We start from the raw sequence: 12,248 nt of genomic DNA, 5'->3' as shown, positions 1-12,248 counted from the left end.
TTCTCCTCAGAAGCTTGGAAGCTTCTCCTCAGAAGCTTGGAAGCTTCTCCTCAGAAGCTTGGAAGCTTCTCCTCAGAAGCTTGGAAGCTTCTCTCAGAAGCTTGGAAGCTTCTCCTCAGAAGCTTGGAAGCTTCTCCTCAGAAGCTTGGAAGCTTCTCCTCAGAAGCTTGGAAGCTTCTCCTCAGAAGCTTGGAAGCTTCTCCTCAGAAGCTTGGAAGCTTCTCCTCAGAAGCTTGGAAGCTTCTCCTCAGAAGCTTGGAAGCTTCTCCTCAGAAGCTTGGAAGCTTCTCCTCAGAAGCTTGGAAGCTTCTCCTCAGAAGCTTGGAAGCTTCCTCAGAACTTCAGAAGCTTGGAGCTTCTCCTCAGAAGCTTGGAAGCTTCTCCTCAGAAGCTTGGAAGCTTCTCCTCAGAAGCTTGGAAGCTTCTCCTCAGAAGCTTGGAAGCTTCTCCTCAGAAGCTTGGAAGCTTCTCCTCAGAAGCTTGGAAGCTTCTCCTCAGAAGCTTGGAAGCTTCTCCTCAGAAGCTTGGAAGCTTCTCCTCAGAAGCTTGGAAGCTTCTCCTCAGAAGCTTGGAAGCTTCTCCTCAGAAGCTTGGAAGCTTCTCCTCAGAAGCTTGGAAGCTTCTCCTCAGAAGCTTGGAAGCTTCTCTCAGAAGCTTGGAAGCTTCTCCTCAGAAGCTTGGAAGCTTCTCCTCAGAAGCTTGGAAGCTTCTCCTCAGAAGCTTGGAAGCTTCTCCTCAGAAGCTTGGAAGCTTCTCCTCAGAAGCTTGGAAGCTTCTCCTCAGAAGCTTGGAAGCTTCTTTCTCAGAAGCTTGGAAGCTTTCTCCTCAGAAGCTTGGAAGCTTCTCCTCAGAAGCTTGGAAGCTTCTCCTCAGAAGCTTGGAAGCTTCTCCTCAGAAGCTGGAAGCTCTCTTCAGAAGCTTGGAAGCTTCTCCTCAGAAGCTTGGAAGCTTCTCCTCAGAAGCTTGGAAGCTTCTCCTCAGAAGCTTGAAGCTTCTCCTCGAAGCTTGAAGCTATTCTCCTCAGAAGCTTGGAAGCTTCTCCTCAGAAGCTTGGAAGCTTCTCCTCAGAGACTTGGAAGCTTCTCCTCAGAAGCTTGGAAGCTTCTCCTCAGAAGCTTGGAAGCTTCTCCTCAGAAGCTTGGAAGCTCTCCTCAGAAGCTTGAAGCTTCTCCTCAGAAGCTTGGAAGCTTTCTCCTCAGAAGCTTTGGAAGCTTCTCCTCAGAAGCTTGGAAGCTTCTCCTCAAGCTTGGAAGCTTCTCCCAAAGCTTGGAAGCTTCTCTTCAGAAGCTTGGAAGCTTGGAAGCTTCTCATCAGAAGCTTGGAAGCTTTCTCATCAGAAGCTTGGAAGCTTCTCCTCAGAAGCTTGGAAGCTCTCCTCAGAAGCTTGGAAGCTTCTCCTCAGAAGCTTGGAAGCTTCTCCTCAGAAGCTTGGAAGCTTCTCCTCAGAAGCTTGGAAGCTTCTCCTCAGAAGCTTGGAAGCTTCTCCTCAGAAGCTGGAAGCTCTCCTCAGAAGCTTGGAAGCTTCTCCTCAGAAGCTTGGAAGCTTCTCCTCAGAAGCTTGGAAGCTTCTTCCTCAGAAGCTTGGAAGCTTCTTCTCAGAAGCTTGGAAGCTTCTCTCAGAAGCTTGGAAGCTTCTCTCAGAAGCTTGGAAGCTTCTCCTCAGAAGCTTGGAAGCTTCTCCTCAGAAGCTTGGAAGAATCTCCTCAGAAGCTTGGAAGAATCTCCTCAGAAGCTTGGAAGCTTCTCCTCAGAAGCTTGGAAGCTTCTCCTCAGAAGCTTGGAAGCTTCTCCTCAGAAGCTTGGAAGCTCTCCTCAGAAGCTTGGAAGCTTCTCCTCAGAAGCTTGGAAGCTTTTCTCAGAAGCTTGGAAGCTTCTTCTCAGAAGCTTGGAAGCTTCTTCTCAGAAGCTTGGAAGCTTCTTCTCAGAAGCTTGGAAGCTTCTCCTCAGAAGCTTGGAAGCTTCTCCTCAGAAGCTTGGAAGAATCTCCTCAGAAGCTTGGAAGCTTCTCCTCAGAAGCTTGGAAGCTTCTCCTCAGAAGCTTGGAAGCTTCTCCTCAGAAGCTTGGAAGCTTCTCCTCAGAAGCTTGGAAGCTTCTCCTCAGAAGCTTGGAAGCTTCTCCTCAGAAGCTTGGAAGCTTCTCCTCAGAAGCTTGAAGCTTCTCCTCAGAAGCTTGGAAGCTTCTCCTCAGAAGCTTGAAAGCTTCTCCTCAGAAGCTTGGAAGCTTCTCCTCAGAAGCTTGGAAGCTTCTCCTCAGAAGCTTGGAAGTTTCTCTCAGAAGCTTGGAAGCTTCTCCTCAGAAGCTTGGAAGCTTCTCCTCAGAAGTGAGCTTCTCACTCAGAAGCTTGGAAGCTTCTCCTCAGAAGCTTGGAAGCTTCTCCTCAGGAAGCTTGGAAGCTTCTCCTCAGAAGCTTGGAAGCTTCTCCTCAGAAGCTTGGAAGCTTCTCCTCAGAAGGCTTGGAAGCTTCTCCTCAGAAGCTTGGAAGCTTCTCCTCAGAAGCTTGGAAGCTTCTCCTCAGAAGCTTGGAAGCTTCTTCCTCAGAAGCTTGGAAGCTTCTCCTCAGAAGCTTGGAAGGAATCTCCTCAGAAGCTTGGAAGAATCTCCTCAGAAGCTTGGAAGCTTCTCCTCAGAAGCTTGGAAGCTTCTCCTCAGAAGCTTGGAAGCTTCTCCTCAGGAAGCTTTTGGAAGCTCTCCTCAGAAGCTTGGAAGCTTCTCCTCAGAAGCTTGGAAGCTTCTCCTCAGAAGCTTGGGAAGCTTCTCCTCAGAAGCTTGGAAGCTTCTCCTCAGAAGCTTGGAAGCTTCTCCTCAGAAGCTTGGAAGCTTCTCCTCAGAAGCTTGGAAGCTTCTCCTCAGAAGCTTGGAAGCTTCTCCTCAGAAGCTTGGAAGCTTCTCCTCAGAAGCTTGGACTCCTCAAGCTGGAAGCTTCTCCTCAGAAGCTTGGAAGCTTCTCCTCAGAAGCTTGGAAGCTTCTCCTCAGAAGCTTGGAAGCTTCTCCTCAGAAGCTTGGAAGCTTCTCCTCAGAAGCTTGGAAGCTTCTCCTCAGAAGCTTGGAAGCTTCTCCTCAGAAGCTTGGAAGCTTCTCCTCAGAAGCTTGGAAGCTTCTCCTCAGAAGCTTGGAAGCTTCTCCTCAGAAGCTTGGAAGCTCTCCTCAGAAGCTTGGAAGCTTCTCCTCAGAAGCTTGGAAGCTTCTCCTCAGAAGCTTGGAAGCTTCTCCTCAGAAGCTTGGAAGCTTCTCCTCAGAAGCTTGGAAGCTTCTCCTCAGAAGCTTGGAAGCTTCTCCTCAGAAGCTTGGAAGCTTCTCCTCAGAAGCTTGGAAGCTTCTCCTCAGAAGCTTGGAAGCTTCTCCTCAGAAGCTTGGAAGCTTCTCCTCAGAAGCTTGGAAGCTTCTCCTCAGAAGCTTGGAAGCTTCTCCTCAGAAGCTTGGAAGCTTCTCCTCAGAAGCTTGGAAGCTTCCTCAGAAGCTTGGAAGCTTCTCCTCAGAAGCTTGGAAGCTTCTCCTCAGAAGCTTGGAAGCTTCTCCTCAGAAGCTTGGAAGCTTCTCCTCAGAAGCTTGGAAGCTTCTCCTCAGAAGCTTGGAAGCTTCTCCTCAGAAGCTTGGAAGCTTCTCCTCAGAAGCTTGGAAGCTTCTCCTCAGAAGCTTGGAAGCTTCTCCTCAGAAGCTTGGAAGCTTCTCCTCAGAAGCTTGGAAGCTTCTCCTCAGAAGCTTGGGAAGCTTCTCCTCAGAAGCTTGGAAGCTTCTCCTCAGAAGCTTGGGAAGCTTCTCCTCAGAAGCTTGGAAGCTTCTCTCAGAAGCTTGGAAGCTTCTCTCAGAAGCTTGGAAGCTTCTCTCAGAAGCTTGGAAGCTTCTTCTCAGAAGCTTGGAAGCTTCTCTCAGAAGCTTGGAAGCTTCTTCTCAGAAGCTTGGAAGCTTCTCCTAGAAGCTTGGAAGCTTCTTCTCAGAAGCTTGGAAGCTTCTTCTCAGAAGCTTGGAAGCTTCTTCTCAGATTGGAAGCTTCCTCAGAAGCTTGGAAGCTTCTTCCTCAGAAGCTTGGAAGCTCTTCTCAGAAGCTTGGAAGCTTCTTCTCAGAAGCTTGGAAGCTTCTTCTCAGAAGCTTGGAAGCTTCTTCTCAGAAGCTTGGAAGCTTCTTCTCAGAAGCTTGGAAGCTTCTTCTCAGAAGCTTGGAAGCTTCTTCTCAGAAGCTTGGAAGCTTCTTCTCAGAAGCTTGGAAGCTTCTTCTCAGAAGCTTGGAAGCTTCTTCTCAGAAGTTGGAAGCTTCTTCTCAGAAGCTTGGAAGCTTCTTCTCAGAAGCTTGGAAGCTTCTTCTCAGAAGCTGGAAGCTTCTCCTCAGAAGTTTGGAAGTTCTCCTCAGAAGCTGGAAGCTATTCCTCAGAAGCTTGGAAGCTTTCCTCAGAAGCTTGGAAGCTTCTCCTCAGAAGCTTGGAAGCTTCTCCTCAGAAGCTTGGAAGCTTCTCTCAGAAGCTTGGAAGCTTCTCCTCAGAAGCTTGGAAGCTTCTCCTCAGAAGCTTGGAAGCTTCTCCTCAGAAGCTTGGAAGCTTCTCCTCAGAAGCTTGGAAGCTTCTCCTCAGAAGCTTGGAAGCTTCTCCTCAGAAGCTTGGAAGCTTCTCCTCAGAAGCTTGGAAGCTTCTCCTCAGAAGCTTGGAAGCTTCTCCTCAGAAGCTTGGAAGCTTCTCCTCAGAAGCTTGGAAGCTTCTCCTCAGAAGCTTGGAAGCTTCTCCTCAGAAGCTTGGAAGCTTCTCCTCAGAAGCTTGGAAGCTTCTCCTCAGAAGCTTGGAAGCTTCTTCTCAGAAGCTTGGAAGCTTCTCCTCAGAAGCTTGGAAGCTTCTTCCTCAGAAGCTTTGGAAGCTTCTCCTCAGAAGCTTGGAAGAATCTCCTCAGAAGCTTGGAAGCTTCTCCTCAGAAGCTTGGAAGCTTGTCCTCAGACCAAAGCTTCTGAGCTGCTCCTCAGAAGCTTGTAAGCTTCTCCTCTGAAGCTTGGAAGTTTCTCCTCTTATGTTTGGAAGCTTCTTCTCAGAAGCTTGGAAGCTTCTCCTCAAAAGTTTGGAAGCTTCTCCCTATAAACATGGAAGATTCTCCTCAGAAGCTTGGAAGCTTCTCCCTAGAAGCTTGAAATCTTTGCCCTAGAAGCTTGGAAACTTCTTCTCAGAAGCTTGGAATCTTCTTCCTAGAAGCTTGAAATCTTCTCCCTAGAAGCTTGGAAGCTTCTACCCTATAAGTTTGGATTCTTCTTTTCAGAGGATTGGAAGCTTATTTTCATGTTTTGAAGGTTTTTTTTCAGAAAGTTGGAAGTTTAATTCAGTAGCTTTGAAATGTTGTTAAAAGCTCGAAGGTCTTCGAGTAGTAGAAGTTTCCAAGCTTCTGGAGAGATGTTTTCTATCTTCTGGAGAAAAGTTTCCAAGCTTCTTGAGGAAAGCTTCCAAGCTTCTGGAGAGAAGTTTTCAAGCTTCTGGAGAGAAGTTTTCAAGCTTCTTTAAAGATGTTTCTGATCTTCTGGAGAAAAGCTCCCAAGCTTCTGGAGAAAAGCTCCCAAGCTTCTGGAGAGAAGCTTCCAAGTTTCTGAGGAGAAGCTCCCGAGCTTCTGGAGAGAAGCTTCCAAGCTTCTAGAGAGAAGCTTTCAAGCTTCTGGATAAAAATTTACAAGCTGCTGGAGAGAAGCTCCCAAGCTTCTGGAGAGAAGCTCCCAAGCTTCTGGAGAGAAGCTCTCAAGCTTTTGAAGAGAAGCTCCCAAGCTACTGGAGAGAAGCTCCCAAGTTTCTGAGAAGAAGCTTCTAGTCTTCTGGAGAGAAGCTTCCTAGCTTCTGGAGAGAAACTTCCAAGCTTCTGGAGAGAAACTTCCGAGCATCTGGAGAGAAACTTCCGAGCTGCTGGAGAGAAGCTTCCGAGCTTCTGGAGAGAAGCTCCCGAGCATCTGGAGATGACCTCCCAAGCTTCTGGAGAAAAGCTTCCAAGCTTCTGGAGAAAAGCTTCCAAGCTTCTGGAGAAAAGCTTCCAAGCTTCTGGAGAGAAGCTTCCAAGCTTCTGGATAGAAGCTTCCAAGCTTCTGGAGAGAAGCTTCCAAGCTTCTGGAGAGAAGCTTCCGAGCATTTGAAGAGAAACTTCCGAGCTGCTGGAGAGAAGCTTCCGAGCTTCTGGAGAGAAGCTCCCGAGCATCTGGAGATGACCTCCCAAGCTTCTGGAGAGAAGCTTCCAAGCTTCTGGAGAGAAGCTTCCAAGCTTCTGGAGAGAAGCTCCCGAGCATCTGGAGATGACCTCCCAAGCTTCTGGAGAGAAGCTTCCAAGCTTCTGGAGAGAAGCTCCCAAGCTTCTGGAGAGAAGCTCCCAAGCTTCTGGAGAGAAGCTCCCAAGCTTCTGGAGAGAAGCTCCCAAGCTTCTGGAGAGAAGCTTCCAAGCTTCTGGAGAGAAGCTCCCAAGCTTCTGGAGAGAAGCTTCCAAGCTTCTGGAGAGAAGCTTCCAAGCTTCTGGAGAGAAGCTCCTAAGCTTCTGGAGAGAAGCTTCCAAGCTTCTGGAGAGAAGCTCCCAAGCTTCTGGAGAGAAGCTCCCGAGCATCTGGAGATGACCTCCCAAGCTTCTGGAGAGAAGCTTCCAAGCTTCTGGAGAGAAGCTCCCAAGCTTCTGGAGAGAAGCTCCAAGCTTCTGGAGAGAAGCTCCCAAGCTTCTGGAGAGAAGCTCCCAAGCTTCTGGAGAGAAGCTCCCAAGCTTCTGGAAAGAAGCTCCCAAGCTTCTGGAGAGAAGCTCCCAAGCTTCTGGAGAGAAGCTCCCAAGCTTCTGGAGAGAAGCTCCCAAGCTTCTGGAGAGAAGCTCCCAAGCTTCTGGAGAGAAGCTCCCAAGCTTCTGGAGAGAAGCTCCCAAGCTTCTGGAGAGAAGCTAACAAGCTTCTGGAGAGAAGCTAACAAGCTTCTGGAGAGAAGCTCCCAAGCTTCTGGAGAGAAGCTCCCAAGCTTTTGGAGAAAAGCTCCCAAGCTTCTGGAGAGAAGCTCCCAAGCTTCTGGAGAGAAGCTCCCAAGCTTCTGGAGAGAAGCTCCCAGCTTCTGGAGAGAAGCTCCCAAGCTTCTGGAGAGAAGCTCCCAAGCTTCTGGAGAGAAGCTCCCAAGCTTCTGGAGAGAAGCTCCCAAGTTTCTGGAGAGAAGCTCCCAAGCTTCTGGAGAGAAGCTCCAAAGCTTCTGGAGAGAAGCTCCCAAGCTTCTGGAGAGAAGTTTTCAAGCTTCTGGAGAGAAGTTTTCAAGCTTCTTTAAAGATGTTCTGATCTTCTGGAGAAAAGCTCCCAAGCTTCTGGAGAGAAGCTCCCAAGCTTCTGGAGAGAAGCTCCCAAGCTTCTGGAGAGAAGCTCCCAAGCTTCTGGAGAGAAGCTCCCAAGCTTCTGGAGAGAAGCTCCCAAGCTTCTGGAGACAAGCTTCCAAGCTTCTGGAGAGAATCTTCCGAGCTTCTGGAGAGAAGCTTCCGAGCTTCTGGAGAGAAGCTTTCGACCTTCTGGAGAGGAGCTTCCGAGCTTTTGTAGAGAAGCTTCCGACCTTCTGGAGAGAAGTTTCCGAGCTTCTGGAGAAAAACTTCCGAGCTTCTGGAGAGAGCTTCCGAGCTTCTGGAGACAAGCTTCCAAGCTTCTGGAGAGAATCTTCCGAGCTTCTGGAGAGAAGCTTCCGAGCTTCTGGAGAGAAGCTTTCGACCTTCTGGAGAGGAGCTTCCGAGCTTTTGTAGAGAAGCTTCCGACCTTCTGGAGAGAAGTTTCCGAGCTTCTGGAGAAAAACTTCCGAGCTTCTGGAGAGAGCTTCCGAGCTGCTGGAAAAAAGCTTCCGAGCTTCTGGAGAGAAGCTTCCTAGCTTCTGGAGAGAAACTTCCAAGCTTCTGGAGAGAAACTTCCGAGCATCTGGAGAGAAACTTCCGAGCTGCTGGAGAGAAGCTTCCGAGCTTCTGGAGAGAAGCTCCCGAGCATCTGGAGATGACCTCCCAAGCTTCTGGAGAAAAGCTTCCAAGCTTCTGGAGAAAAGCTTCCAAGCTTCTGGAGAGAAGCTTCCAAGCTTCTGGATAGAAGCTTCCAAGCTTCTGGAGAGAAGCTCCAAGCTTCTGGAGAGAAGCTTCCGAGCATTTGAAGAGAAACTTCCGAGCTGCTGGAGAGAAGCTTCCGAGCTTCTGGAGAGAAGCTCCCGAGCATCTGGAGATGACCTCCCAAGCTTCTGGAGAGAAGCTTCCAAGCTTCTGGAGAGAAGCTTCCAAGCTTCTGGAGAGAAGCTTCCAAGCTTCTGGAGAGAAGCTTCCAAGCTTCTGGAGAGAAGCTTCCAAGCTTCTGGAGAGAAGCTTCCAAGCTTCTGGAGAGAAGCTTCCAAGCTTCTGGGAGAGAAGCTCCCAAGCTTCTGGAGAGAAGCTTCCAAGCTTCTGGAGAGAAGCTCCCAAGCTTCTGGAGAGAAGCTCCCAAGCTTCTGGAGAGAAGCTCCCAAGCTTCTGGAGAAGCCCAAGCTGAAGCTCCCAAGCTTCTGGAGAGAAGCTCCCAAGCTTCTGGAGAGAAGCTCCCAAGCTTCTGGAGAGAAGCTCCCAAGCTTCTGGAGAGAAGCTCCCAAGCTTCTGGAGAGAAGCTCCCAAGCTTCTGGAGAGAAGCTCCCAAGCTTCTGGAGAGAAGCTCCCAAGCTTCTGGAGAGAAGCTTCCCAAGCTTCTAGAGAGAAGCTTCCAAGCTTCTGGAGAAAAGTTTCCAAGCTTCTGGAGAAAAGCTTTCGAGCTTCTGGAGAGAAGCTCCCAAGCTTCTGGAGAGAAGCTCCCAAGCTTCTGGAGAGAAGCTCCCAAGCTTCTGGAGAGAAGCTCCCAAGCTTCTGGAGAGAAGCTCCCAAGCTTCTGGAAGAAGCTCCCAAGCTTCTGGAGAGAAGCTCCCAAGCTTCTGGAGAGAAGCTCCCAAGCTTCTGGAGAGAAGCTCCCAAGCTTCTGGAGAGAAGCTCCCAAGCTTCTGGAGAGAAGCTCCCAAGCTTCTGGAGAGAAGCTCCCAAGCTTCTGGAGAGAAGCTCCCAAGCTTCTGGAGAGAAGCTCCCAAGCTTCTGGTGAGAAGCTTCCAAGCTTCTGGAGAGAAGCTCCCAAGCTTCTGGTGAGAAGCTTCCAAGCTTCTGGAGAGAAGCTCCCAAGCTTCTGGAGACAAGCTTCCAAGCTTCTGGAGAGAATCTTCCGAGCTTCTGGAGAGAAGCTTCCGAGCTTCTGGAGAGAAGCTTTCGACCTTCTGGAGAGGAGCTTCCGAGCTTTTGTAGAGAAGCTTCCGACCTTCTGGAGAGAAGTTTCCGAGCTTCTGGAGAAAAACTTCCGAGCTTCTGGAGAGAGCTTCCGAGCTGCTGGAAAAAAGCTTCCGAGCTGCTGGAAAGAAGCTTCCGAACTGCTGAAAAGAATCGTTTCCGAGCTTCTGGAAAGAAGCTTCCATGCTTCTGGAGAGAAGTTTCAATATTTCTGGAAAGAACTTTAGAAGTGTCTGGAGAAAAGCTTCCGAGCTTCTGGAGAATAGCATCCGAGCTATTGGAGAAATGCTTCCGTGCTTCCGGAGAGAAGCTTCCGAGCTTCTGGAGAGAAGCTTCCGTGTTTCTGGAGAGAAGCTTCCGAGCTGCTGGAGAGTAGCTTCCAAGTTTCAAGAGAGAAGCTTCCGAGCTACTGGAGAGAAGCTCCAAAGCTACTGGAGAGAAGCTCGCAAGCTTCTGGAGAGAAGCTTCCAGGCTTCTGGAGTAAAGCTCCCAAGATTCTGGAGAGTAGCTCCTAAGCTTCTGAGAAGAAGCTTCCGAGCTTCTGGAGAGAAGCTCCCGAGCTTCTCGAGAGAAGCTTCCATGCTTCTGGAGAGAAGCTTTCGACCTTCTGGAGAGGAGCTTCCGAGCTTTTGGAGAGATGCTTCCAAGCCCCTGGAGAGAAGCTTCCAAGCTTCTGGAGAGAAGCTCTAGACCTTTCCAAGTTTCTGGAGAGAAGCTTCCGATTTTTTGTAGAGATTCTGGAAAGAAGTTTCCGAGCTGCTTGTGAGATACTTCCGAGCATCTGGTGAGAGATTTCCAAGCTTCTGGTGAGAAGCTTCCGATTTTCTGGAGAGAAGCTCCCGAGCTTTCGGCGAAATGCTTCCGAGCTTAAGACGGGAAGCTTCCGAGCTTTTGGCGAGAAGCTCCCGAGATTCTGAAAAAAAGCTTTCAATCTTGTGGAGAGAGCCTCCCAAGCTGCTGAATTAATGCTTCCAAAAGTGAATGTTTCTCAAGAACAGTTTTCAAAAGTGAAAAGTTCTTCTATAATCGTCGAAAAAATTCGTTGAAATTTTAAGTAAATGTTTGTGTGAGCAAAGCGGTAATATGTTGAGAATTGATGTAGGTTATGAAGAAAATTTAAAATTACTTTCCAGAAAATTTCTAAAAGAATTTAAACAATTAGAAAATTGTAAAAATGCTCGAATCCTTAATTTTTAACTTTTAACAGTTTTTTTTGTTGCTCTTCCCATATTGAGCACTAAAATGATACCAAAAACAACTGTTTGCTTTGAAGTTCAAAAATTTTCCTGGAAAAAACTCAATCACCACTCTGCTACAACATCACAAAACAAACATCAACATCATAAAAGCCATCATTTCAAACAACGACGACGAGGAGACACACTACTTATCCACCCCCTTTGCCAAGCACTCACCTTCGACCGGCACCACCCGGAGATCTACGACCTGTTAAATATGTTATGAGCACATTGTATGCTTCCTTATGGATCTACTCCGATCCGCCCTTCCCAACCCACACCCTTTCCAAAGCGAAACGAACAATGCTCGTTACGACTGTTGATATGATTTTTCTTCGGGAATCGCCCTTCTTCCCCCGAAACCTTCGCCACGTGTCCCACAAATTACATCGCAGGAAGAAGCGTCCACTCTGTTATCAACAAGCCCAGCAGGTAGCTCCAGCTCTCCTGTACCGGATTTTAGGTCCATATCCTGGAAACAGCACCACCGGAATTTGAATCTTTTATTGGCCTGGGCAGACAACAGACATTCCGTTGCAATAGCACTGTGACAGCCTCGGCCATCGTCCTACATAGAGAGAACCATCTCGGCACGGATACGAAGGTACGTTTCCGGTCCGGACTTTAGTTGCCGCGCGAGCGCCCTCCTGGGAAAAGTTACAACTCGGTGGTAAGGACAAACAATTTCGTCTTCCGCTCCGCTACTGACCGACCGGTCACAAAGTACCGGGGTGCTGCTGGATCTGGAAGAGTTATCCCCAAAGTTAATTGGTGGTTTTGATGGGTAATGATTTTTGGGACTTTGTGGCTTTGCTCTGGATCACGTGAGGTTGATTGTGGTCGGTTCGGGAGTTGGGTTGGAAGTTGTAACCGGGCCGGCCCTTAAAACGGGACTTGGGAAATTAAATTTCCCTGGGGGTGGTTTTTCGATTGTTTCAGATGGTTTTGGGGTTGCTGAAAGCGTTCGAACCGATTTTAAGATGCAGCGTTAGGGCGGGATGTACTTCCGGATATTTTGTAGGTTTTAAAGGCCGGAATTCGTCAAAATGGCGTACAACAGTGAATAAACAGATATTTTTAACGCGGAAAAAACTACCAGCAATAGTAAAATGCAATTGAAAAGGTGAATGTCAAAATTCGTCAAAATAGTAGAGAAAAATTCATCTATAGGAAAATTAAACGAGTGCATTCCTAGACTTACCTTAACTCCGATGTGGACCGGAGGGAAATCTGCGTGCAAAGCTGGTGGAAGAAGTGGTAATGGTAATGGAAGGGGGCAGGACATCATGGCCGCTACCTGTGGAAGAGAGACAGAAAGAGCGAGAGAGAGACATGCGGAAGTAGAGAGATAGGGAAAAAAGAGAAGAGAGAGAGAAAAAACGATAAATTAGCAAGTGGTGCACTATATTGATAACAGATAATACAGGTGTACACAAACACACAGGGTCGGTTGCCTAGGTAGAGCTCTAAGAGTGTTTTTAGCAGAGTAGAGTGTAGACTGTAATTAGAGTGGGTCGTTGCACGACGCGCACGGTGTGGCAGCAATACGGTCGGAAAATAATCCCAATAGGTGCTTCTTATGTTACACGCCTCTTGAAAACTTCATCATGCCGAACGAACGGGGAACCGAATTGTACCAACCGAGTAACTCGCAGTTATGCTTCTGCATGCAGCAACATAGGGGGGCCAAGTAGCAGCTGATGAGGCAAAAACGTCCCTTCGGGACCCCCAACTTGGGCAAAAACGAGAACAAGGGCAGGAGAGGTTGGTAGAATTATGAACAACAATTATCTGAAAGTTATTAACATATCGC

General features: G+C 48.5%; 1 protein-coding gene across 9 annotated transcripts in view; it reads right to left on the bottom strand.

The window, feature by feature from the left end:
* LOC5578520 (polypyrimidine tract-binding protein 2) overlaps positions 1–12,248 on the bottom strand; it is a 1,002,030-nt gene that overhangs the window by 581,172 nt on the left and 408,610 nt on the right. For all 9 annotated transcript variants that reach the window (XM_021857613.1, XM_021857609.1, XM_021857612.1 and 6 more), the window contains one exon: positions 11,637–11,732. In XM_021857613.1, coding sequence (XP_021713305.1) covers positions 11,637–11,723 — 87 coding nt within the window. In that variant the 5' untranslated portion in view covers positions 11,724–11,732. The remainder of the gene's footprint in view (positions 1–11,636; positions 11,733–12,248) is intronic.

The sequence above is a fragment of the Aedes aegypti genome, chromosome 1 (assembly GCF_002204515.2).
Source record: "Aedes aegypti strain LVP_AGWG chromosome 1, AaegL5.0 Primary Assembly, whole genome shotgun sequence".
In the NCBI taxonomy this organism is placed as follows: Eukaryota; Metazoa; Arthropoda; class Insecta; order Diptera; family Culicidae; genus Aedes; species Aedes aegypti.
The sequence above is the reverse complement of the archived record's forward strand: the minus strand, read 5'-3'. Positions and strand labels throughout refer to the sequence as shown.